The sequence below is a fragment of the Gobius niger genome (genome assembly GCF_951799975.1).
Source record: "Gobius niger genome assembly, chromosome: 18".
In the NCBI taxonomy this organism is placed as follows: Eukaryota; Metazoa; Chordata; class Actinopteri; order Gobiiformes; family Gobiidae; genus Gobius; species Gobius niger.
The window spans coordinates 1,076,498-1,101,508 of NC_136869.1; the positions used below are offsets into that span (position 1 = coordinate 1,076,498).

The window sequence follows — 25,011 nt, forward strand, 5'->3', positions numbered from 1 at the left end:
CTGAGTCTGAGGAGCTGAGTCTGAGGAGCCGAGTCTGAGGAGCTGAGTCTGAGGAGCTGAGTCTGAGTCTGAGTCTGAGGAGCTGAGTCTGAGGAGCTGAGTCTGAGTCTGAGTCGACCCAGGACTGACCCAGGACTGACCGTCTGAAAGCCTCCTTACAAAGCGACACGTGCGCCGCTGTTCCCGTAAACCCAGGCCCGAGATAAGGCCGGGCCCCGGAGCATCGTGGGTAATCTGCCGCGGCATCCTGGGTAATGCGGTCTTATCTGCGCGTCGCCGTGGGAACCAGATAAGGCCCTTCCTGTTTGTGCCGGACTCCACTGACGGAGATCAGAGCTGCTCCGAGTGAGAGCGAGGACGTGTTCGGTATCCACGTGTAGCAGGAAAGGCTGTGCCCGAGGTGAGGCTGTCATGGTTTAACCTCTGAACTCCCGCCTGAACCGAGAGGAGCTTTTTCATCACGTCATCATTTTTTTTCCATCATTTTTTTGTTGGGTATTTGGGTATTGGGTACATTTTTGTAACTTCTTTGTCATTTTTTTTGTCATTTTTTATCAAATTTTTGTCATTTTTCCATCAATTTTTTGTCATTTTTTCATCAATTTTTTGTCATTTTTTGTCACATTTTTTATCAAATTTTTGTCATTTTTTCATCAATTTTTGTCATTTTTTGTCACATTTTTTGTCATTTTTTGTCACATTTTTGTCATTTTTTGTCACATTTTTTATCAAATTTTTGTCATTTTTTCATCAATTTTTTGTCATTTTTTATCAATTTTTTGTCATTTTTTCATCAATTTTTTGTCATTTTTTGTCACATTTTTAATCAAATTTTTGTCACTTTTTGTCACATTTTTAATCAAATTTTTGTCATTTTTTGTCATTTTTTGTCACATTTTTGTCATTTTTTGTCACATTTTTTATCAATTTTTTGTCATTTTTTCATCAATTTTTTGTCATTTTTTATCAATTTTTTGTCATTTTTTGTCACATTTTTAATCAAATTTTTGTCATTTTTTGTCATTTTTTGTCACATTTTTAATCAAATTTTTGTCATTTTTTTGTCATTTTTTCATCAATTTTTTGTCATTTTTTGTCACATTTTTAATCAAATTTTTGTCATTTTTTGTCACATTTTTAGATTTTTTGTCACATTTTTAATCACATTTTTGTCACTTTTTTGTCATTTTTTAATCCATTTTTTGTCATTTTTTTGTCAATTTCTTATGACATTTTTGACACTTTTTCATCAATTTTTCACTTTTTTGTCTAAGTTTTCTCACTTTTTTGTCTCATTTCCATCATTGTTTTCGTCTCAGTTTTGTCGCTATTTTCACACCTTTTTTCCAGAAGCTTTTGGATTGGGGTAAAGCCAAACTGGAGAAAATGTGCTCGGTTCAGGAGGGAGAAAAAAAAATTGGGGGAAAAAAATCGATTATGCTAATTATGTAATCGTTCAGTGTAATAATCGAAATCGTAATCGAATTTCGATTAATTGCACAGCCGTACCAAACAGTCAGTATTTGTGAGTGAATAAACGTGGGAAAGACCAGACTCAGACATGATGGAGGATGTTTTATAAACTGCTTCAAACATTTTCCCAAAATTTCCCAAAAGTTTCCCAAACAATTTTCAAAACTTTTTCAAAAATTTTTTAATTTCTTAATTTTCCAAAACGTTTTAAAATGTTTCTAACTTTTCTTAGCTTTTCCGAGTTGTTTATCAAACTCTTCCAAAATGTAAAAAAAAAAAATCTATTTTTTGAAAATTAAAAAAAATGTAAAAAAAAAAAAAAAAAAAAGGAAATAATAAAAATTAAAATTTAAAAAATATATACATCTCAATTTGTTTTTTTTTATTCCAATATTTTTAGCAACTTTTCTACAATTTTTTAAACTTTTCCAAACTGTCCCAATTTTTGTTTCAAACTTCCAAACTTTTCATTGTTTTCAAAAACTTTTTAAAACTGTTCCAAACTGTCTCCCTCAAAGGAAATGACCATATTTGGATCACAGCCTTTCCTGCTACACGTGGATACCAAACATATCAGTATTAATGGAGTGAATAAACGTGGGAAAGACCAGAGACTCAGACATGATGGAGGACGTTTTACAAACTGCTTCAAACATTTTCCTAACATTTCCCAAAGGTTTCCCAAACAAATTTCAAAACTTTTTCCAAAATTGTTTTATTTATTTTTCCTTAATTTTCCAAAAGGTTTTAAAATGTTTCAAACTTTTCTTAGCTGTTCCGAGTTTTTTTTCAAACTCTTCCAAAATGTAAAAAAAAAATCTATTTTTTGAAAATTAAAATATATGTCAAAAAAATAATAATTAAAAAGCAAATAATAAAAAAACAAAAAACAAATAAACAATTTTAATTAAATTTAAAAAGTATATATTTCTTCTTTTTTTCAATTCCAATATTTTTAGCAACTTTTCTACAATTTTTTTTAACTTTTCCAAACCGTCACAATTTTTGTTTCAAACTTTTCATTGTTTTCAAAAACTTTTTAAAACTGTTCCAAATTGTCTCCCACACAGGAAATGACCATATTTGGATCACAGCCTATTGTGCTACACGTGGATACCAAACATATCAGTATTTGTGAATGAATAAACGTGTCACGGTTTAAAGTAAAAATGAAGAAAGAAATGGCCCAAAATGCAGACTGCAACGGAACTAGATTTAATATGTGCAAAAATCAAGAAACAAGAAACAAAAAACAAAAATAAAGCAGGAGCAACTGAAAACGGACATGAAGACAATGAACTGACAAAGAACAAGGGAAACACGGGGGTAGAAATACATGAGGAAACGGGGCACAGGTGAAACACATCAGGGCGGGGCCGGCAATAACGAGAGGGACGTCAAACAGAAAATCACAACAGACCAAAAAGACATGTCAAAATAAAACACCAAGGACATAAACACAAGAAAACAAACTAAAACAGGGCAACAGAAAGCAGACCATGACAAAACGTGGGAAAGACCAGGGAGACACAGACATGATGGAGGACGTTTTACAAACTGCTTCAAACATTTTCCCAAAATTTCCCAAAAGTTTATCAAAAAATGTTCAAAACTTTTTCCAATTTTTTTTATTTTTTTATTCTAAATTTTCCAAAACGTTTTAAAATCTTTGAAACTGTCAAACTCTTCCAAAATGTAAAAATAAAAATCTGTTTTTTGAAAATTAAAAAAAAAATGTAGAAAAAAAAAATTAAAAAAAGGAAATAATAAAAAAAAAATTACAATTGTAATTAAATTAAAAAATATATATGTTTCAATTTTTCTTTTAAAATTCCAATATTTTTAACTTTTCTACAATTTTTTAAACTTTTCCAAACCGTCCCAATTTTTGCTTCAAACTTCCAAACTTCATTGTTTTCAAAAACTTTCCAAACTGTCTCCCTCAAAGGAAATGACCATATTTGGATCACAGCCTTTCCTGCTACACGTGGATACCAAACATGTCAGTATTTGTGAATGAATAAACGTGGGAAAGACCAGACTCAGACATGATGGAGTCACTTCCTGGATAAATCTCAGAGAATAAACATGGTAAAAAAAAAAGATAAAAATGGCGGAGACTCACCAGGCGGCGCAGGATGTCGCTGCTGCGAGCGTCGGAGCAGAAGTCCGTGGAGATCCGGGTCTGGACCAGGACCAGGCCGTTGAGGAGCAGCCACGAGCCGAACCACACGAGCGCGAAGAGCACGGAGCCGCCGCGAGTGCACAGCCGGGCCCTCAGCCACCGGAGGGCGCCGCCGCGGGGCCGGGAGCCCGAGGGAGGAGCGCCGTCCCCCAGAGGGACCCACACGCCGTCCGACATCGAGGGGGGGGCGGGGACTGTCCAGGTAAAGGCGTGCGGGGGGAAAAGGGACCAAAAATGGGGGAAAAAATTCAGGGAAAAATGGATTAACGTGGGAAATGCAAACAAGCACGAGAAAAAAATGTGTGACAAAAATGCGAGAAAAATTTGAAAAAAGAAAACGTTCAAATGCAGGAAAAAAGCTGGATAAAAATGTGAAAAAATGCAAGACAAAAGTGCAACAAAACTACGGGAAAAATGTGTGACAGAAATCAATGAAAAAAAATTGAAATTTGGGGGGAAAAGCGTGAGAAAACAGAGAAACAGTGTGACAAAAACGTGAGAGAAATGTTTGGAAAAGCTTAAGAAAATGTGACAAAAATCAAAAGATTAATGTAAAAAAAAAAAGCTTGAGAAAATGCAGGAAAAAATGGATTAACGCCAGAAATGCAAAGAAAATGCTAAAAATGTGTGACAAAAATGCAAGAATAAAAAAAAGTGTTAAAATGCTAAAAAAAAATCAAGAAAAAAATGCAGGAAATAATGAATTAACGAGGGAAAAGCATGAGATAAAATGCAAACAAGCACGAGAAAAAAATGCGTGACAAAAATGCGAGAAAAATTTGAAAAAAGAAAACGTTCAAATGCAGGAAAAAAGCTGGATAAAAATGTGAAAAAGTGCAAGAAAAAAGTGCAACAAAACTACGGGAAAAATGTGTGACAGAAATCAAAGAAAAAAAATTGAAATTTGGGGGGAAAAGCGTGAGAAAACCGAGAAACAGTGAGACAAAAACGTGAGAGAAATGTTTGGAAAAGGCTTAAGAAAATGTGACAAAAATCAAAAGATTAATGTAAAAAAAAAGGTTGAGAAAATGCAGGAAAAAATGGATTAACGCGAGAAATGCAAACAAGCACGAGAAAAAAATGCGTGACAAAAATGCGAGAAAGATTTGAAAAAAGAAAACGTTCAAATGCAGGAAAAAAGCTGGATAAAAATGTGAAAAACTGCAAGAAAAAAGTGCAACAAAACTACGGGGAAAATGTGTGACAGAAAAATTGAAATATGCTAAACTTGGGGGGAAAAGCGTGAGAAAACAGAGAAACAGTGTGACATAAAAGTGGGAGAAATGTTTGGAAAAGGCTTGAGAAAATGTGACAAAAATCAAAAGATTAATGTAAAAAAAAAGCTTGAGAAAATGTGGAAAAAGTGCAACAAAAAAAGCAAAAAAAAAGCACAAGATGAAACAGAAATAAACAAAAGAGAAACGTGTGAGAAAATGTCAGAGTCTCAGGGGAAGAGACGGCAGCAAATATCCCAAAGGCTTCTAGTAAAAGTAAATCTACTCCAGTCCCGTACTTGAGTGAAGTATTTGAGTAACTTTACTCGAGTAGGATCTGTGTGGAGGACTTCCTCCTTTCACTCGGCTCCATTTGAAAGACGAAGACGTTTCTTTAAAGGCTCCACAGTCAGAAGAACATTCTCTCTGTGAACAGCAGGTGGCGCTGTGGAGGCACCGTACGGTCACTGAGGCGCGTCCTCGTCGTGTTGAACATTTACTTTCTCCATTTTAGCCTCGTTTGCTGAAGGAAGCGGATCACGGTGTGTTTAAATCCAGAGGAACGTTTCAGACAAATATCACAAAACCGCGAGAAAATATGAAAAAGAAAAATGTTTGTGGGAAAAAGAGGAAAATATCCCTGAACGACAACGAGTTTCTCCAAGAAATGGTTCCACTTTGGTCCTAAGAAAAAGATCTCGTCAAAAAAGCGTGAGAAAAATACGAGAAAAATGTGAGACAAAAGGGAAATGAGCAAAAAAATCAGGAGGAAGTTTGATTCAAAGGCTTAGACAGAAAAAGCGTGAGAAAAATGCGAGACAAATGTTAAATTAAACGGAGAAAAATCGAGAGGAAGCTCCACGGAAGAGATGGTCCGGCTTTGGTCCTGGCTTGGATCAGGTTTAGACGGGAGTTTGTAGAAAAAAATCTAAAAAAGATCTCGTCAAAAAAGCGTGAGAAAAATGCAAAAAATGTGTGAGAAAAATGTGAAATAAGCAAATGGAAAGAACTCAGGAGGGAGTTTGATTCAAAGATGGTCCTGGTTTTGGTCCTGGCTTGGTTCGGGTTTCAAGTGGTGTTTTATTGTGAAAATTTAGAAAAAGATTTTGTTGAAAAAGCGTGAGAAAAATACGGTAAAAGGAGGGGAGAAAAACGCAAAAACAAAAGTGTGACAAAAATACAAGAAAAATGTGGAATTAAAGCAAATGAATTTTGGTCCTGGTTTTCTTTATGAAAAAGAAGAATGTGAGAAAAATGCGTGATGATTTGAAATTTGAAATGAAATCAGGAGAAAGTTCCTCTCAAAGATGGACTAGGTTTAGGCCCTGAAGGTCCTGGCTTGGTTCGGGTTTAGACCGGTGTTTACAGACAAAATTATGAAAAAGATCTTGTGGAAAAAGCGTGAGAGAAACACTGAAAAAGCGTGAGAAAATCGCAAAAACAAAAGTGTGACAAAAATACAAGTAAAATGTGGAATTAAAGCAAATGAAACGGGAAAAAAAAAAGTTCCTCTCAGAGATGGTCCTGGTTTTGGTCCTGGTTTTGGTCCTGACTTGGTTCAAGTTTAGACCGGTGTTTACAGACAAAATTATGAACAAGATCTCGACAAAAAGCGTGGGAAAAATACTAGAAAAATGTGTGACAAAAGAGAAATGAGCAAATGGAAAGAACTCAAGAGGGAGTTTTGATTCAAAGATGGTCCTGGTTTTGGTCCTGACTTGGTTCGGGTTTCAAGTGGTGTTTTATTGTAAAAATGTAGAAAAAGATTTTGTTGAAAAAGCGTGAGAAAAATACGGTAAAAGGAGGGGAGAAAAACGCAAAAAATTAAAGTGGAATTAAAGCAATTGAAATGGGGGAAAAAATCAATAGGAATAGAGATGGTCCTGGTTTTGGTTCGGGTTTAGACCGGTGTTTACAGACAAAATTATGAAAAAGATCTTGTCGAAAAAGCGTGAGAGAAACACTGAAAAAGCGTGAGAAAATCGCAAACCAAGTGTGACTAAAATACAAGAAAAATGTGGAATTAAAGCAATTGAAATGGGGGAAAAAACTCAATAGAAAGTTCCTCTCAGAGATGGTCCTGGTTTTGGTCCTGGTTTTGGTCCCGGCTTTCTTTATGAAAAAGAACAACGTGAGAAAAATGCGTGATGATTTGAAATTTGAAATGAAATGGAAAAAAATCAGGAGAAAGTTCCTCTCAAAGATGGACCAGGTTTATGCCCTGAAGGTCCTGGTTTGGTTTGGGTTTAGACCAGTGTTTTATTGTTAGAATTTTGAAAAAGATTTTGTCAAAAAAGTGTGAGAAAAATACAAGTAAAATGTGGAATTAAAGCAAATGAAATGGGGGGAAAAAAAACAAGAGAAAGTTCCTCTCAGAGATGGTCCTGGTTTTGGTCCCGGTTTTGGTCCTGATGGTCCTGGTTTGGTTCGGGTTTAGACCGGTGTTTACAGACAAAATTATGAACAAGATCTTGTGGAAAAAGCGTGAGAGAAACACTGAAAAATCGTGAGAAAATCGCAAACCAAGTGTGACTAAAATACAAGAAAAATGTGGAATAAAAGCAATTGAAACGGGAAAAAAAAAAACTCAATAGAAAGTTCCTCTCAGAGATGGTCCTGGTTTTGGACCTGGTTTTGGTCCTGGTTTTGGTCCTGGTTTTGGTCCTGGTTTTGGTCCTAGTTTTGGTCTCGACAAAAAGCGTGAGAAAAATACTAGAAAAATGTGTGACAAAACGGAAATGAGCAAAAAAATCAGGAGGAAGTTTTGATTCAAAGATGGTCCTGGTTTTGGTCCTGGCTTGGTTCGGGTTTAGACCGGTGTTTACAGACAAAATTATGAAAAAGATCTCGTCAAAAAGCGTGAGAAAAATACTAGAAAAATGTGTGACAAAAGAGAAATGAGCAAATGGAAAAAAATCAGGAAGAAGTTCTCATGCAAAGATGGTCCTGGTTTTGGTCCTGGCTTGGTTCGGGTTTCAAGTGGTGTTTTATTGTTAAAATTTAGAAAAAGATTTTGTCTAAAATGCGTGAGAAAAATACGGTTAAAGGAGGGGAGAAAAATGCAAAAACAAAAGTGTGACAAAAATACAAGAAAAATGTGGAATTAAAGCAAATGAAACAGGGACATAAACTCAAGACAGAGTTTTGGTCCTGACTTGGAGTTTATAGACAAAATGATTAAGGAGACCTCGTCAAAAAAGCGTGAGAAAAATGGGAAAAATGCGTGATGATTTGTGATGAAAGTTCCTCTCAGAGATGGTCCTGGTTTAGGTCCTGATGGTCCTGGTTTGGTTTGGGTTTAGAACCGGTGTTTACAGACAAAATTATGAAAGAAATCGTGAGAAAAACGTGAGAAATGTGTGAGAAAAATGCGAGACAAATGCGAAAGATAAAAGAAAGACGGTCCCGGGTTTTGGTCCTGACTCGGTTCAGGTTTCCAGCACCATCGTGAACAAGACCTCGACAAAACGGCCTAAAAGTTTAGCTCCAGGGCATCAAAATAAGCCCGTGTGAGTTCCAGGCGCGTCGGAGAAAACGAGCTGAAGGTCAAAGTTGAAGAACGTCTCCGCGTTTCCCGCCTCCGCCTTCGCTCTCGGACGTTTTGGTTCGTGGGAAATCCGTCGCTGAGGCTTTGAACAAACAAACTGTGGCTGCGTCTCCGGAGACTGGAGAGCCCGGTCCGGGACCCAGAAGATCCATGAAGTCTGAAACCAGAGGAGAGGAACGTCAGGAGGAACATCTGACCGAGACGTGAGGCCAATTCATGTCAAACAAAAATATAAACAAACTCCTGAAATACAACAAAGAGTTTCTGACAATGAGCTTAGTTTAGTCCTGGTTCAGTCTCGGGTTAGACCTGCTTTGATACAGGTTTAGCCCTGGTTTAGTCTATGGTTTTGCGACTAGTTTAGATAAAAGTGAACTCCTAGTTTCGTCCATCTTCAGTCCGGGTTAAGACCTGGTTTAGTCCTTGTTTAGTCCCAGTTCAGCTCCTAGTTTAGTGCAAGTTTAGTCCATCTTTAGTCCGGGGTAAGACCTGGTTTAGTGCAGGTTCAGCTCCTAGTTTAGACTAAATTTAGCCCTTGTTTAGTCCTTTTTTAGTCCCAGTTCAGCTCCTAGTTTAGTGCAAGTTTAGTCCATCTTTAGTCCATCTTTAGTCCGGGTTCAGATATGGTTTATTGCAGGTTTAGCTCCCAGTTTAGTGCAAGTTTAGTCCACCTTTAGTCCGGGTTTAGTCCTGGTTTATTGCAGGTTTAGCTCCCAGTTTAGTGCAAGTTTAGTCCATCTTTAGTCCATCTTTAGTCCAGGGTAAGACCTGGTTTAGTCCAGGTTCAGCTCCCAGTTTAGTGCAGGTTTAGTCCATCTTTAGTCCAGGGTAAGACCTGGTTTAGTGCAGGTTCAGCTCCTAGTTTAGACTAAATTTAGCCCTTGTTTAGTCCTTTTTTAGTCCCAGTTCAGCTCCTAGTTTAGTGCAAGTTTAGTCCATCTTTAGTCCGGGTTAAGACCTGGTTTAGTGCAAGTTTAGTCCATCTTTAGTCCGGGTTTAGTCCTGGTTTAGTGCAGGTTTAGTCCATCTTTAGTCCGGGTTCAGACCTGGTTTAGTGCAAGTTTAGTCCATCTTTAGTCCGGGTTAAGACCTGGTTTAGTGCAGGTTTAGTCCATCTTTAGTCCGGGGTAAGACCTGGTTTAGTGCAGGTTTAGTCCATCTTTAGTCCGGGGTAAGACCTGGTTTAGTGCAGGTTTAGTCCATCTTTAGTCCGGGGTAAGACCTGGTTTAGTGCAGGTTTAGTCCATCTTTAGTCCGGGTTAAGACCTGGTTTAGTGCAAGTTTAGTCCATCTTTAGTCCGGGTTAAGACCTGGTTTAGTGCAAGTTTAGTCCATCTTTAGTCCGGGGTAAGACCTGGTTTAGTGCAGGTTTAGTCCATCTTTAGTCCGGGTTAAGACCTGGTTTAGTGCAGGTTTAGTCCATCTTTAGTCCGGGTTAAGACCTGGTTTAGTGCAGGTTTAGTCCATCTTTAGTCCAGGGTAAGACCTGGTTTAGTGCAGGTTTAGTCCATCTTTAGTCCGGGGTAAGACCTGGTTTAGTGCAGGTTTAGTCCATCTTTAGTCCAGGGTAAGACCTGGTTTAGTGCAGGTTTAGTCCATCTTTAGTCCGGGGTAAGACCTGGTTTAGTGCAAGTTTAGTCCATCTTTAGTCCGGGGTAAGACCTGGTTTAGTGCAAGTTTAGTCCATCTTTAGTCCAGGGTAAGACCTGGTTTAGTGCAGGTTTAGTCCATCTTTAGTCCGGGGTAAGACCTGGTTTAGTCCATCTTTAGTCCGGGTTAAGACCTGGTTTAGTGCAGGTTTAGTCCATCTTTAGTCCGGGGTAAGACCTGGTTTAGTGCAGGTTTAGTCCATCTTTAGTCCGGGTTAAGACCTGGTTTAGTGCAGGTTTAGTCCATCTTTAGTCCGGGGTAAGACCTGGTTTAGTGCAAGTTTAGTCCATCTTTAGTCCGGGTTAAGACCTGGTTTAGTCCATCTTTAGACCGGGTTAAGACCTGGTTTAGTGCAAGTTTAGTCCATCTTTAGACCGGGTTAAGACCTGGTTTAGTGCAGGTTTAGTCCATCTTTAGTCCGGGGTAAGACCTGGTTTAGTGCAAGTTTAGTCCATCTTTAGTCCAGGGTAAGACCTGGTTTAGTGCAGGTTTAGTCCATCTTTAGTCCGGGGTAAGACCTGGTTTAGTGCAGGTTTAGTCCATCTTTAGTCCGGGTTAAGACCTGGTTTAGTGCAGGTTTAGTCCATCTTTAGTCCGGGTTAAGACCTGGTTTAGTGCAGGTTTAGTCCATCTTTAGTCCGGGTTAAGACCTGGTTTAGTGCAGGTTTAGTCCATCTTTAGTCCGGGTTTAGTCCTGGTTTAGTGCAAGTTTAGTCCATCTTTAGTCCGGGTTAAGACCTGGTTTAGTGCAGGTTTAGTCCATCTTTAGTCCGGGTTAAGACCTGGTTTAGTGCAGGTTTAGTCCATCTTTAGTCCGGGGTAAGACCTGGTTTAGTGCAAGTTTAGTCCATCTTTAGTCCAGGGTAAGACCTGGTTTAGTGCAGGTTTAGTCCATCTTTAGTCCGGGGTAAGACCTAGTTTAGTGCAAGTTTAGTCCATCTTTAGTCCGGGTTTAGTCCTGGTTTATTACAGGTTTAGCTCCCAGTTTAGTGCAAGTTTAGTCCATCTTTAGTCCGGGGTAAGACCTGGTTTAGTGCAGGTTTAGTCCATCTTTAGTCCGGGGTAAGACCTGGTTTAGTGCAGGTTTAGTCCATCTTTAGTCCGGGGTAAGACCTGGTTTAGTGCAGGTTTAGCTCCTAGTTAAGTCTAAGTTTAGCCCTGGTTTAATCCAGGTTAAGTCCTGGTAGAAACCTGGTTCAGCTCCTCCAGCGCTTCGTGCAGAGGCTTGTCTTCATTCCTCCTTCGCTCCTCACTCTCGTCTGCAGACGCTCTCGCTCTCTGCTCCGCTCAGCTCCCCCTCTCTCTCTCTCTTAACTCGCCCTCTCCTCTCTCTCTCTCTCTTAACTCGCCCTCTCCTCTCTCTCTCTCTCTCTCTCTCTCTCCTGTCCTCCCCTTTCCTCTCTCGCCCCTTGCTCTCTCTCTCCTAAATGTATATATACAGAGCCTCTCGAAAGTATTCATACACCTTGAACTTTTGCACATTTTGTCATGTTTACAACCCTAAACATAAAGACTTTATTTTTATTTTTTTACTGAACGTTCACACACAAGTAACAGACAACTGTGAAGTGAAAGCAAAATGATACATGATTCTGTTATTCTTCAAAAAACTCCAGCTCTGTCACATTAGAAGGAGAGCGTTTGTGAACAGCAGTTTTCAGATTATTCCACAGATTTTCAATAGGATTTAGGTCAGGACTTTGACTGGGCCATTCTAACACATTAATATGTTTTTATTGAACCATTCCATTGTAGATTTATCTTTGTGTTTAGGGTCATTGTCCTGCTGAAGGTGAATCTCCGCCCCAGCCTCAGTTCTCTTGTGACTCCAGCAGGTTTTCCTCCAAAATTTCCCCGTATTTGGCTCCATCCATGTTCCCAACTATTCTTACAGTCTCCCCAGTCCCCGCTGAGGAAAAGCAGCCCCACAGCATGATGCTCCCCCCCGTATATTTGACACTGGGGATGGTGCACTCAGGACAATGAGCAGTGTCAGGTTTGCTCCACACATAACGTTTGTCTCATCTGACCAAAGCTCCTTCTTCCACATGGAGCTGTGTCCTCCATATGACTTCTACAAACTTCAAACGGGATTTCTTATGGCCTCCTTTCAATAATGGCTTTCTTCTTCCACTCGTCCATGAAGGCCAGATTTGTGTAGATACGACTTATAGTTGTCCCATGTACAGATTCCCCCAGCTCAGCGGCAGGACTTCACAGCTCCTCCAGAGTTATCATGGGGCACTTGGTTGTATTTCTGACCAGTGTCTCCTTGTTCAGTTTGTTAGTTTAGGTGAACAGCCGTGTCTTGGTAAGTTGGCAGTGGTGCTTTACTCTTTCCATTTCTGAATGATGGATTGAACAGTTGCTCCGGGAGATGTTTAAATCTTGGGAAATCTTTGTATAACTTAACGCTGCTTTAAACTTCTCCACAGCTTTATCCCTGACCTCTCTGCTGCTCCTTGACCTTCATGATGTTGTTTAGTGACCACAGCTCTGAGGGCCTGAAAGAACAGCTGTGATTATACTGAGAGTAGATTACACACAGGTGCCTCTATTTAACCATTAGGGTGAGCTGTGAACATTCTGGAGTCATTAGGAATGTTTTAAAGGCAATTTAATGCACTCAGAAAATGCTGTATGAATACTTGTATCATTTCGCTTTCACTTCACAGTCGTCTGTTACTTGTGTGTGAACGTTCAGTAAAAAAATCAAAATAAAATCTTCATGTTTAGGGCTGTAAACATGACAAAATGTGCAAAAGTTCAAGGTGTATGAATACTTTCGAGAGGCTCTGTATATCTCTTCCCCCTCTCTCTCTCCCCCTCCTCATTGTGGCTGAACAGCTTTATTCCTTCCATGTGTCGGTCCCGTCTCTCCGCCTGCTTTGGGACACACAGAGCAGCGACGCCACAGTTCATCTAAACGTTATTATATTTTTGATTGAACGTCTGAGTCGAGCGACGTCAGCGTTTCCCTCCACGCTGATCAGCCTGAAGCTCTCGCCCACAGAAGGTTTTTCACACCCGGTTCCTGCAGATCCACAGTAAATCCCTCACACGTTCACTGAGCTTTCACTCCAGATGTTTTCACTAATAACGAGCTCAGTCAAAAACTAAACAAGATCCAAAATCCCTCCGAGCAAATCTGTCACAAATCCATCCATTTCACATTGTTTCTCATGATGTGCGTGACGTGTGATGTAATTCTACGTCTGGATCGTCTGCTGCCTCGTGTCCAGGACTCCCTTGAACAACACGTTTAATCTCAATGGTACGACCTCCTCCTGATGTTCTGGAGGGACCTGACCTCCTCCTGATGTTCTGGAGGGACCCGACCTCCTCCTGATGTTCTAGAGGGACCCGACCTCCTCCTGATGTTCTGGGAGGATCCTGACCTCCTCCTGATGTTCTGGGAGGACCCGACCTCCTCCTGATGACTGATCTCTTTCCTCTCGTAGTTGCTGTGCTGTGTCACCTTTTGTATGTTTTATTTTGTGTTTTTTGGGGGGAGTTTTTGTCAAATTTTTGTTGAGTTTTTGTCAAATTTTGTTGAATTTTTGTTGAATTTTTGTTGAATTTTTGTTGAATTTTTGTCATATTTTTGTCACATTTTTGTTGAATTTTTGTCACATTTTTGTTGAATTTTTGTCACTTTTTTGTTGAATTTTTGTTGAATTTTTGTCACTTTTTTGTTGAATTTTTGTCACTTTTTTGTTGAATTTTTGTCACTTTTTTGTTGAATTTTTGTCACTTTTTTGTTGAATTTTTGTTGAATTTTTGTTGAATTTTTGTCACTTTTTTGTTGAATTTTTGTTGAATTTTTGTTGATTTTTTGTTGAATTTTTGTCATATTTTTGTCATATTTTTGTTGAATTTTTGTCACTTTTTTGTTGAATTTTTGTTGAATTTTTGTCACTTTTTTGTTGAATTTTTGTCACTTTTTTGTTGAATTTTTGTTGAATTTTTGTCACTTTTTTGTTGAATTTTTGTTGAATTTTTGTTGAATTTTTGTTGAATTTTTGTTGAATTTTTGTCATATTTTTGTTGAATTTTTGTCATATTTTTGTCACTTTTTTGTTGAATTTTTGTCACTTTTTTGTTGAATTTTTGTCACTTTTTTGTTGAATTTTTGTTGAATTTTTGTTGAATTTTTGTCACATTTTTGTTGAATTTTTGTTGAGTTTTTGTCACTTTTTTGTAGAATTTTTGTCACTTTTTTGTTGAATTTTTGTCACTTTTTTGTTGAATTTTTGTTGAATTTTTGTCACTTTTTTGTTGAATTTTTGTTGAATTTTTGTTGAATTTTTGTTGAATTTTTGTTGAATTTTTGTTGAATTTTTGTTGAATTTTTGTTGAATTTTTGTTGAATTTTTGTTGAATTTTTGTTGAATTTTTGTCACTTTTTTGTTGAATTTTTGTTGAATTTTTGTTGAATTTTTGTCACTTTTTTGTTGAGTTTTTGTCATATTTTTGTTGAATTTTTGTCACTTTTTTGTTGAATTTTTGTCACTTTTTAGTTGAATTTTTGTTGAATTTTTGTTGAATTTTTGTAGAATTTTTGTTGAATTTTTGTCACATTTTTGTTGAATTTTTGTCACTTTTTTGTTGAGTTTTTGTCACTTTTTAGTTGAATTTTTGTTGAATTTTTGTCACTTTTTTGTTGAGTTTTTGTCATATTTTTGTTGAATTTTTGTCACTTTTTTGTTGAATTTTTGTCACTTTTTAGTTGAATTTTTGTTGAATTTTTGTTGAATTTTTGTCACATTTTTGTCACATTTTTGTCACATTTTTGTTGAATTTTTGTCACTTTTTTGTTGAATTTTTGTCTCTTTTTAGTTGAATTTTTGTCACTTTTTAGTTGAATTTTTGTCACTTTTTAGTTGAATTTTTGTTGAATTTTTGTAGAATTTTTGTTGAATTTTTGTTGAATTTTTGTCACATTTTTGTTGAATTTTTGTCACTTTTTTGTTGAGTTTTTGTCATATTTTTGTTGAATTTTTGTCACTTTTTTGTTGAATTTTTGTCACTTTTTAGTTGAATTTTTGTTGAATTTTTGTTGAATTTTTGTAGAATTTTTGTTGAATTTTTGTTGAATTTTTGTTGAATTTTTGTTGAATTTTTGTTGAATTTTTGTTGAATTTTTGTCACTTTTTTGTTGAATTTTTGTTGAATTTTTGTTGAATTTTTGTTGAATTTTTGTTGAATTTTTGTTGAATTTTTGTTGAATTTTTGTTGAATTTTTGTTGAATTTTTGTTGAATTTTTGTTGAATTTTTGTCACTTTTTTGTTGAATTTTTGTTGAATTTTTGTCACTTTTTTGTTGAGTTTTTGTCATATTTTTGTTGAATTTTTGTCACTTTTTTGTTGAATTTTTGTCACTTTTTAGTTGAATTTTTGTTGAATTTTTGTTGAATTTTTGTAGAATTTTTGTTGAATTTTTGTCACATTTTTGTTGAATTTTTGTCACTTTTTTGTTGAGTTTTTGTCACTTTTTAGTTGAATTTTTGTTGAATTTTTGTCACTTTTTTGTTGAGTTTTTGTCATATTTTTGTTGAATTTTTGTCACTTTTTTGTTGAATTTTTGTCACTTTTTAGTTGAATTTTTGTTGAATTTTTGTCACATTTTTGTCACATTTTTGTCACATTTTTGTCACATTTTTGTCACATTTTTGTCACTTTTTTGTTGAATTTTTGTCACTTTTTAGTTGAATTTTTGTTGAATTTTTGTAGAATTTTTGTCACATTTTTGTTGAATTTTTGTCACTTTTTTGTTGAGTTTTTGTCACTTTTTAGTTGAATTTTTGTTGAATTTTTGTTGAATTTTTGTCACATTTTTGTCACATTTTTGTCACATTTTTGTCACATTTTTGTCACTTTTTTGTTGAATTTTTGTCACTTTTTTGTTGAATTTTTGTTGAATTTTTGTTGAATTTTTGTTGAATTTTTGTTGAATTTTTGTCACATTTTTGTTGAATTTTTGTCACTTTTTTGTTGAATTTTTGTCACTTTTTAGTTGAATTTTTGTTGAATTTTTGTCACTTTTTTGTTGAGTTTTTGTCATATTTTTGTTGAATTTTTGTCACTTTTTTGTTGAATTTTTGTCACTTTTTAGTTGAATTTTTGTTGAATTTTTGTTGAATTTTTGTCACATTTTTGTCACATTTTTGTCACATTTTTGTTGAATTTTTGTCACTTTTTTGTTGAATTTTTGTCACTTTTTAGTTGAATTTTTGTCACTTTTTAGTTGAATTTTTGTTGAATTTTTGTAGAATTTTTGTTGAATTTTTGTTGAATTTTTGTCACATTTTTGTTGAATTTTTGTCACTTTTTTGTTGAATTTTTGTCACTTTTTTGTTGAATTTTTGTTGAATTTTTGTTGAATTTTTGTTGAATTTTTGTTGAATTTTTGTTGAATTTTTGTTGAATTTTTGTTGAATTTTTGTTGAATTTTTGTTGAATTTTTGTCACTTTTTTGTTGAATTTTTGTTGAATTTTTGTTGAATTTTTGTCACTTTTTTGTTGAGTTTTTGTCATATTTTTGTTGAATTTTTGTCACTTTTTTGTTGAATTTTTGTCACTTTTTAGTTGAATTTTTGTTGAATTTTTGTTGAATTTTTGTAGAATTTTTGTTGAATTTTTGTCACATTTTTGTTGAATTTTTGTCACTTTTTTGTTGAGTTTTTGTCACTTTTTAGTTGAATTTTTGTTGAATTTTTGTCACTTTTTTGTTGAGTTTTTGTCATATTTTTGTTGAATTTTTGTCACTTTTTTGTTGAATTTTTGTCACTTTTTTGTTGAATTTTTGTTGAATTTTTGTTGAATTTTTGTCACATTTTTGTCACATTTTTGTCACATTTTTGTTGAATTTTTGTCACTTTTTTGTTGAATTTTTGTCTCTTTTTAGTTGAATTTTTGTCACTTTTTAGTTGAATTTTTGTCACTTTTTAGTTGAATTTTTGTTGAATTTTTGTAGAATTTTTGTTGAATTTTTGTTGAATTTTTGTCACATTTTTGTTGAATTTTTGTCACTTTTTTGTTGAATTTTTGTCACTTTTTTGTTGAATTTTTGTTGAATTTTTGTTGAATTTTTGTTGAATTTTTGTTGAATTTTTGTTGAATTTTTGTTGAATTTTTGTTGAATTTTTGTCACATTTTTGTCACATTTTTGTTGAATTTTTGTCACTTTTTTGTTGAATTTTTGTCACTTTTTTGTTGAATTTTTGTTGAATTTTTGTTGAATTTTTGTTGAATTTTTGTTGAATTTTTGTCACATTTTTGTTGAATTTTTGTCACTTTTTTGTTGAATTTTTGTCACTTTTTAGTTGAATTTTTGTTGAATTTTTGTCACTTTTTTGTTGAGTTTTTGTCATATTTTTGTTGAATTTTTGTCACTTTTTTGTTGAATTTTTGTCACTTTTTAGTTGAATTTTTGTTGAATTTTTGTTGAATTTTTGTCACATTTTTGTCACATTTTTGTCACATTTTTGTTGAATTTTTGTCACTTTTTTGTTGAATTTTTGTCACTTTTTAGTTGAATTTTTGTCACTTTTTAGTTGAATTTTTGTTGAATTTTTGTAGAATTTTTGTTGAATTTTTGTAGAATTTTTGTCACATTTTTGTTGAATTTTTGTCACTTTTTTGTTGAATTTTTGTCACTTTTTTGTTGAATTTTTGTTGAATTTTTGTTGAATTTTTGTTGAATTTTTGTTGAATTTTTGTTGAATTTTTGTTGAATTTTTGTTGAATTTTTGTTGAATTTTTGTTGAATTTTTGTCACTTTTTTGTTGAATTTTTGTTGAATTTTTGTTGAATTTTTGTCACTTTTTTGTTGAGTTTTTGTCATATTTTTGTTGAATTTTTGTCACTTTTTTGTTGAATTTTTGTCACTTTTTAGTTGAATTTTTGTTGAATTTTTGTTGAATTTTTGTAGAATTTTTGTTGAATTTTTGTCACATTTTTGTTGAATTTTTGTCACTTTTTTGTTGAGTTTTTGTCACTTTTTAGTTGAATTTTTGTTGAATTTTTGTCACTTTTTTGTTGAGTTTTTGTCATATTTTTGTTGAATTTTTGTCACTTTTTTGTTGAATTTTTGTCACTTTTTAGTTGAATTTTTGTTGAATTTTTGTTGAATTTTTGTCACATTTTTGTCACATTTTTGTCACATTTTTGTTGAATTTTTGTCACTTTTTTGTTGAATTTTTGTCTCTTTTTAGTTGAATTTTTGTCACTTTTTAGTTGAATTTTTGTCACTTTTTAGTTGAATTTTTGTTGAATTTTTGTAGAATTTTTGTTGAATTTTTGTTGAATTTTTGTCACATTTTTGTTGAATTTTTGTCACTTTTTTGTTGAATTTTTGTCACTTTTTTGTTGAATTTTTGTTGAATTTTTGTTGAATTTTTGTTGAATTTTTGTTGAATTTTTGTTGAATTTTTGTTGAATTTTTGTTGAATTTTTGTTGAATTTTTGTTGAATTTTTGTCACTTTTTTGTTGAATTTTTGTTGAATTTTTGTTGAATTTTTGTCACTTTTTTGTTGAGTTTTTGTCATATTTTTGTTGAATTTTTGTCACTTTTTTGTTGAATTTTTGTCACTTTTTAGTTGAATTTTTGTTGAATTTTTGTTGAATTTTTGTAGAATTTTTGTTGAATTTTTGTCACATTTTTGTTGAATTTTTGTCACTTTTTTGTTGAGTTTTTGTCACTTTTTAGTTGAATTTTTGTTGAATTTTTGTCACTTTTTTGTTGAGTTTTTGTCATATTTTTGTTGAATTTTTGTCACTTTTTTGTTGAATTTTTGTCACTTTTTAGTTGAATTTTTGTTGAATTTTTGTCACATTTTTGTCACATTTTTGTCACATTTTTGTCACATTTTTGTCACATTTTTGTCACTTTTTTGTTGAATTTTTGTCACTTTTTAGTTGAATTTTTGTAGAATTTTTGTCACATTTTTGTTGAATTTTTGTCACTTTTTTGTTGAGTTTTTGTCACTTTTTAGTTGAATTTTTGTTGAATTTTTGTTGAATTTTTGTCACATTTTTGTCACATTTTTGTCACATTTTTGTTGAATTTTTGTCACTTTTTTGTTGAATTTTTGTCACTTTTTTGTTGAATTTTTGTTGAATTTTTGTTGAATTTTTGTTGAATTTTTGTTGAATTTTTGTCACATTTTTGTTGAATTTTTGTCACTTTTTTGTTGAATTTTTGTCACTTTTTTGTTGAATTTTTGTCACTTTTTTGTTGAATTTTTGTCACTTTTTTGTTGAATTTCTGGCACTTTTTGTTGAATTTCTGGCACTTTTTGTTCTGGGGGACCCGACCTCCTCCAGCTGTTCTGACCCCGAGGCCACACCTCCTCCAGCTGTTCTGACCCCGAGGCCACACCTCCTCCAGCTGTTCTGACCCCGAGGCGACACCAGGCCAGCTCGGAGACATAGTCCCACCAGCGTGTCCTGGGCCTTCCACGAGGCCTCTTCCCACTAGGACATGCCTGGAACACCTCCCGCGGGACCAGGAGGTATCCGGAACAGATGCTCTAGCCTCCTCAGCTGCTCCTTTCGACGTGAAGGAGCAGCGACTCCACTCCGAGCTCCTCACCCCCAGCCCCCCTTGTCCTCTCAGTCATTACCCAGATCACATGACCGTAGGTGAGGGCGGGAACGTGGACTCAGGTTCCTCTTCACCACCACAGACCGATACAGCGACAGTGGATAAAACAGTAACAACGCATGAAGAGGAACCTGTTTATATCAGATCTGTAGGCCTTAGCTTTCAAATGAGGCTTTGTACCGACCTACAGGCTGTGAACTCCAGTCAAGAAGCTTTTAGATTTGGGTAAAGACAATGAGCTCGGTTAAAGGAACATGTTCTTACCTGAGCTTAGACGAGTTGATCCGGTCACTTCAAAACCACCTCGTTTGGAGCCATAGGAACACACTGGGAGAGGCCAAATGCTAACAACATCTTTGGTCGTTTTGCGTGACTGAGGGCACGCACACAGACCAGACAAGTCCACATCAACTCGTCTAAGCTCAGGCAAGAACAGATCCCAGTCTGGAAAAACACTGGCCCGTTCCTTTAACCTCTTAACTCCCGCCTGAACTGAGAGGATCTTTTCACTCACGTCATCAGATTTTGTTTCCAGCATTTTTTTGTTGGGTATTCAACTCATTTTTGTGATTTTTTTGTCACATTTTTCAATCAAATTTTTGTAATTTCTTTCATCACATTTTTTTTAAAATCACATATGTGTCATTTTTTGCCACATTTTGTAATCACATTTTTGTAATTTTCTGGGTCAAATTTTTGTCATATTTTTGGCATTTTTCGTCAATTTTTCATCACTTTTTTGTCAATTTTTTGTCATTTTTTTCATCAATTTTTTATCACATTTTTGTCCGTTTTTTATGACATTTTTTTTTTTTTGTCACATTTTGGTCATTTTTTGGTCAAATTTTTGTCATTTTTTTCATCAATTTTTTGTCACATTTTTGTAATTTCTTTCATCACATTTTTTTTTTTTAATCACATATGTGTCATTTTTTGCCACATTTTGTAATCACATTTTTGTAATTTTCTGGGTCAAATTTTTGTCAATTTTTCGTCACTTTTTCATCAATTTTTGTCACTTTTTTGTCAATGCTTTTTTATCACATTTTTGTCATTTTTTGGTCCATTATTTGTCACATTTTTGGCATTTTCCGTAATTTTTTTGTAAATTTCTTGTGACATTTTTTGCCACTTTTTCATCAATTTTTCGTCACTTTTTTGTCACATTTTCATCCTTGTTTTCGTCTCAGTTTTGTTGCTATTTTCACGCCTTTTTTCCAGAAGCTTTTGGATTGGGGTAAAGCCAAACTGGAGAGAATGTGCTCGGTTCAGGCGGGAGTTAAGGGGTTAAGGCTGAGGGTAAGAGTTGAACATGATGATGCTGAGGAGCAGCTCCAGAGCAGAGTCGGTGAGTCTGAGCTGCTCCATGTGCGGCTGCTCATAAACCCACCTCTACCATGTACTCCTGTGTTTAATCATGTACTCCTGTGTTTAATCATGTACTCCTGTGTTTAATCGTGTACTTCTGTGTTTAATCATGTACTCCTGTGTTTAATCATGTACTCCTGTGTTTAATCATGTACTCCTGTGTTTAATCATGTACTCCTGTGTTTAATCATGTACTCCTGTGTTTAATCATGTACTCCTGTGTTTAATCATGTACTCCTGTGTTTAATCATGTACTCCTGTGTTTAATCGTGTACTTCTGTGTTTAATCATGTACTCCTGTGTTTAATCATGTACTCCTGTGTTTAATCATGTACTCCTGTGTTTAATCATGTACTCCTGTGTTTAATCGTGTACTCCTGTGTTTAATCATGTACTCCTGTGTTTAATCATGTACTCCTGTGTTTAATCATGTACTCCTGTGTTTAATCATGTACTCCTGTGTTTAATCATGTACTCCTGTGTTTAATCATGTACTCCTGTGTTTAATCGTGTACTCCTGTGTTTAATCGTGTACTCCTGTGTTTAATCGTGTACTCCTGTGTTTAATCATGTACTCCTGTGTTTAATCATGTACTCCTGTGTTTAATCGTGTACTCCTGTGTTTAATCATGTACTCCTGTGTTTAATCATGTACTCCTGTGTTTAATCATGTACTCCTGTGTTTAATCATGTACTCCTGTGTTTAATCATGTACTCCTGTGTTTAATCGTGTACTCCTGTGTTTAATCGTGTACTCCTGTGTTTAATCATGTACTCCTGTGTTTAATCATGTACTCCTGTGTTTAATCATGTACTCCTGTGTTTAATCATGTACTCCTGTGTTTAATCATGTACTCCTGTGTTTAATCATGTACTCCTGTGTTTAATCATGTACTCCTGTGTTTAATCATGTACTCCTGTGTTTAATCATGTACTCCTGTGTTTAATCATGTACTCCTGTGTTTAATCATGTACTCCTGTGTCACAGAGCACAAACCTGGGCGGGTCATGTGAGAGAAAAACATACCAGAAACATCATCTGTCTTTTATGGCAGGAGTTTCACAGGACATAAGAACCCCACCTGTGAGACAGCGCCCCCGTGTGGCGGAACAGAGGAGCTGCGACTACACCAGAACCATCAACCTCCTGTTGGTCTGTAACTGCAGTAAATCAGAAGAACTGCCTTGTGTAAAATGGCTGCAGTGAATGTCTTGAAAAAGGCGTCTGTCTCTTTAACCTCTTAACTCCCGCCTGAACCGAGAGCATTTTCTCCAGTTCAGCTTTACCCAAATCCTGTAGGCCAGTGTAACGCCGCATTTGAAAGCTAAGATCTACAAAACTCATCTGAATGGATCTTTTTCCTCACGTCATCAGATTTTTTTCCATCTTTTTGGGGGGTTTTCAACTCATTTTGTAGCTTTTTAGTCATTTTTTGGTCACATTTTTTGTCATTTTTTTGTCTTTCTTTGTCTTTTTTAATCAATTTTTTTTTTTAAATAATTTTTTTGTCATTTATTTTGTCAATTTGAGTCAAACGTACGTGGTGATAGGCTCATATCGGCGTCACGTGACTGGCAACCGCAATGGCGACTCTGCTTTTTTTAGGCCGATTTTTGTCTTTTTTGCTGGATTTTTGTCTTTTTTTTGCTTCTTTTTTTTTGCTGGATTTTTGTATTTTTTTTGCTTATTTTTGCTGTTTTTTGTCTTTTTGCTGTTTTTTTTTGCTGTTTTTTGCTGGGTTTTTTTTGTCTTTTTTTGCTGAATTTTTGTCCCTTTTTTTGCTTTTTTTTTGCTGGATCTTTTTCATTTTTTTGCTGGATTTTTGTCTTTTTTCTGGATTTTTGTCTTTTTTCTGGATTTTTGTCTTTTTCTTGCTGCCCTTTTGTCATCTTTTTGTTGAGTTTTTGTCATTTTTGTCGCTTTTTTGGTCACTTTTTACCGCTTTTTTGTTGTGTTTACATCCTCATTTTCTTTTTTATCGCTGTTTTGAAGAAGCTTTTGTCTTTGGAGAACAGGAGAAAACATGTTCAGGTGGGAGTAAAGAGGTTAAATCATAAACATTTTCAGACGATAAATGCATGCGCATGCGCAGTTGTGTTTTTTCCTGTAATCGTGCTTCTGCCCATAATCGTGCGGCCACTGCGCCTTTGACAGCGACGCGTTACCGCCCCCTGCTGGGGTTACTATGGTTACAGCCAGTGTTAGGGAGTAACTATATACATGTATTTAGAGCAGGGGCAGGACTGGCCATATGTCCTGTATTCTGGAAGAGCACAGAAGGGCCACTGGCTCTAGGGCCCCCGGTCTGGCCTCTCACTTTACCCTCACCCCCGGGCGTGACCGAGCTTTACCCAAATCTAAAAGCTTAACCTCTGAACTCCCGCCTGAACCGAGAGGAGCTTTTTCCTCACGTCATCAGATTTTTTTTCCATAATTTTTTTGTCGGATATTCAACTCATTTTTGGAACTTTATTTGTCATATTTTTGTCATTTTTTGGTCAATTTTTTATCAAATTTTTGTCATTTTTTTGTCACATTTTTGCCACTTTTTCATCCATTTTTACGTTTTTTGTCACATTTCCATCATTGTTTTTCGTCTCAGTTTTGTTGCTATTTTCACACCTTTTTTCCAGAAGCTTTTGGATTGGGGTAAAGCCAAACTGGAGAAAATGTGCTCGGTTCAGGTGGGAGTTAAGGGGTTAAAAGAAAAGCATCCAAAAACAAAAATGTGCTGGAAAAGCAAGTGACAAAAAAGGGACAAAAACACAACAAAACGTGACGACAAAGCGATGAAAAAAAAAGCGATGAAAAAACAACAATAACATGAAAAAACCCCCGAAAAACAAGAGACGAAAACACAACGAAAAAGTGACAAAAACATGACAAAAATGCGGCGACAACGTGACAAAAAGTTACCATCACTTTTCTAGATTTTATCTTTTAAATGAGGCGTTACAGAGTCGCTCTCCAGTCAAGAAGCTTCTAGATTTGGGTAAAGCCGAACTGGAGAAAATGCTCTCGGTTAAGGCGGGGGGTCAGAGGTTAAAACATGTATTTGTGGAAGTGTCACATTTATGCTAGTTTGGGCCAGGCTGACCAGAGTCCAGGGCTGGTTTTCAGTCCCAGTCCAGCCCCTGATTTAGAGTACTCATTTTCAGAAACTGCATTCTGGGAAAGTGATACTTTCTTTTGAGAGTATTTAGATACAGTTACTTTCCAAATATCAAGTAAAAACATCCAGTATCGTCACATGAAGCTCCACATTCAGAACTTTTAATGTTGACCTGGTTTTTTCTCCATGAATAAAATAAAGATTTAAACTCCTTGTGCCACAGTAACACGTGTCACATGATGCTGCATCTGCCGTTCTATTGGCCGACAGTTAAAGAGGTCATATTTATACATTAACAAACACTGAATTATGAATATAGTTTTAAACTAAATAAAGATACAAAGACATGGAGAGGAGCAAAGTGGTTCAACAGCCCATAAATACATTAAAAAAACACAATGCTAACATGATGCTACATGTTAGCACTGTGCTTATGCTAGCGCTAGCTACGACTGCTGTGAGTAAACATAATAATATAATAATAATAATATAATAGATCCATGGTAAACATCCATATGGACCCGATTTAGACCTAACTTTATTTGAATGTGAAAAATAAGTTTCCAAAAGATGATATTTCCCTCGGTGAGGCCACGCCCCCTTCTATGACGAGATGCGTCTGTCTCTATAGCAGTGGTTCTCAACCTGGGGGTCGCGAGACAAATTTGGGAGGTCACCAGATCATTTTGATAAAATATACATATTTTCATCAGCATATCATCTTTTTATTGTAGCTGCTATTTTACCAGAGGGCCATTATTTGTTTGTAGTTTGATGAATTTTATTTCAGCCATTTGTTTATTTTTTTAAGAATTATGTCGGCTAATGTTCCTATTTCTCACGGTGTGACCCG

The 25,011-nt window shown here is 35.2% G+C and overlaps 1 protein-coding gene across 1 annotated transcript in view; it reads right to left on the minus strand.

The window, feature by feature from the left end:
- The window catches only part of dipk1c (divergent protein kinase domain 1C), a gene marked incomplete at its 5' end in the record, with an annotated part of 35,959 nt that extends 32,124 nt beyond the window's left edge, over positions 1–3,835 (minus strand). Inside the window, one exon of the mRNA XM_079576630.1 lies at positions 3,599–3,835. Coding sequence (XP_079432756.1) covers positions 3,599–3,835 — 237 coding nt within the window. The remainder of the gene's footprint in view (positions 1–3,598) is intronic.
- Positions 3,836–25,011: the final 21,176 nt, after the last annotated feature.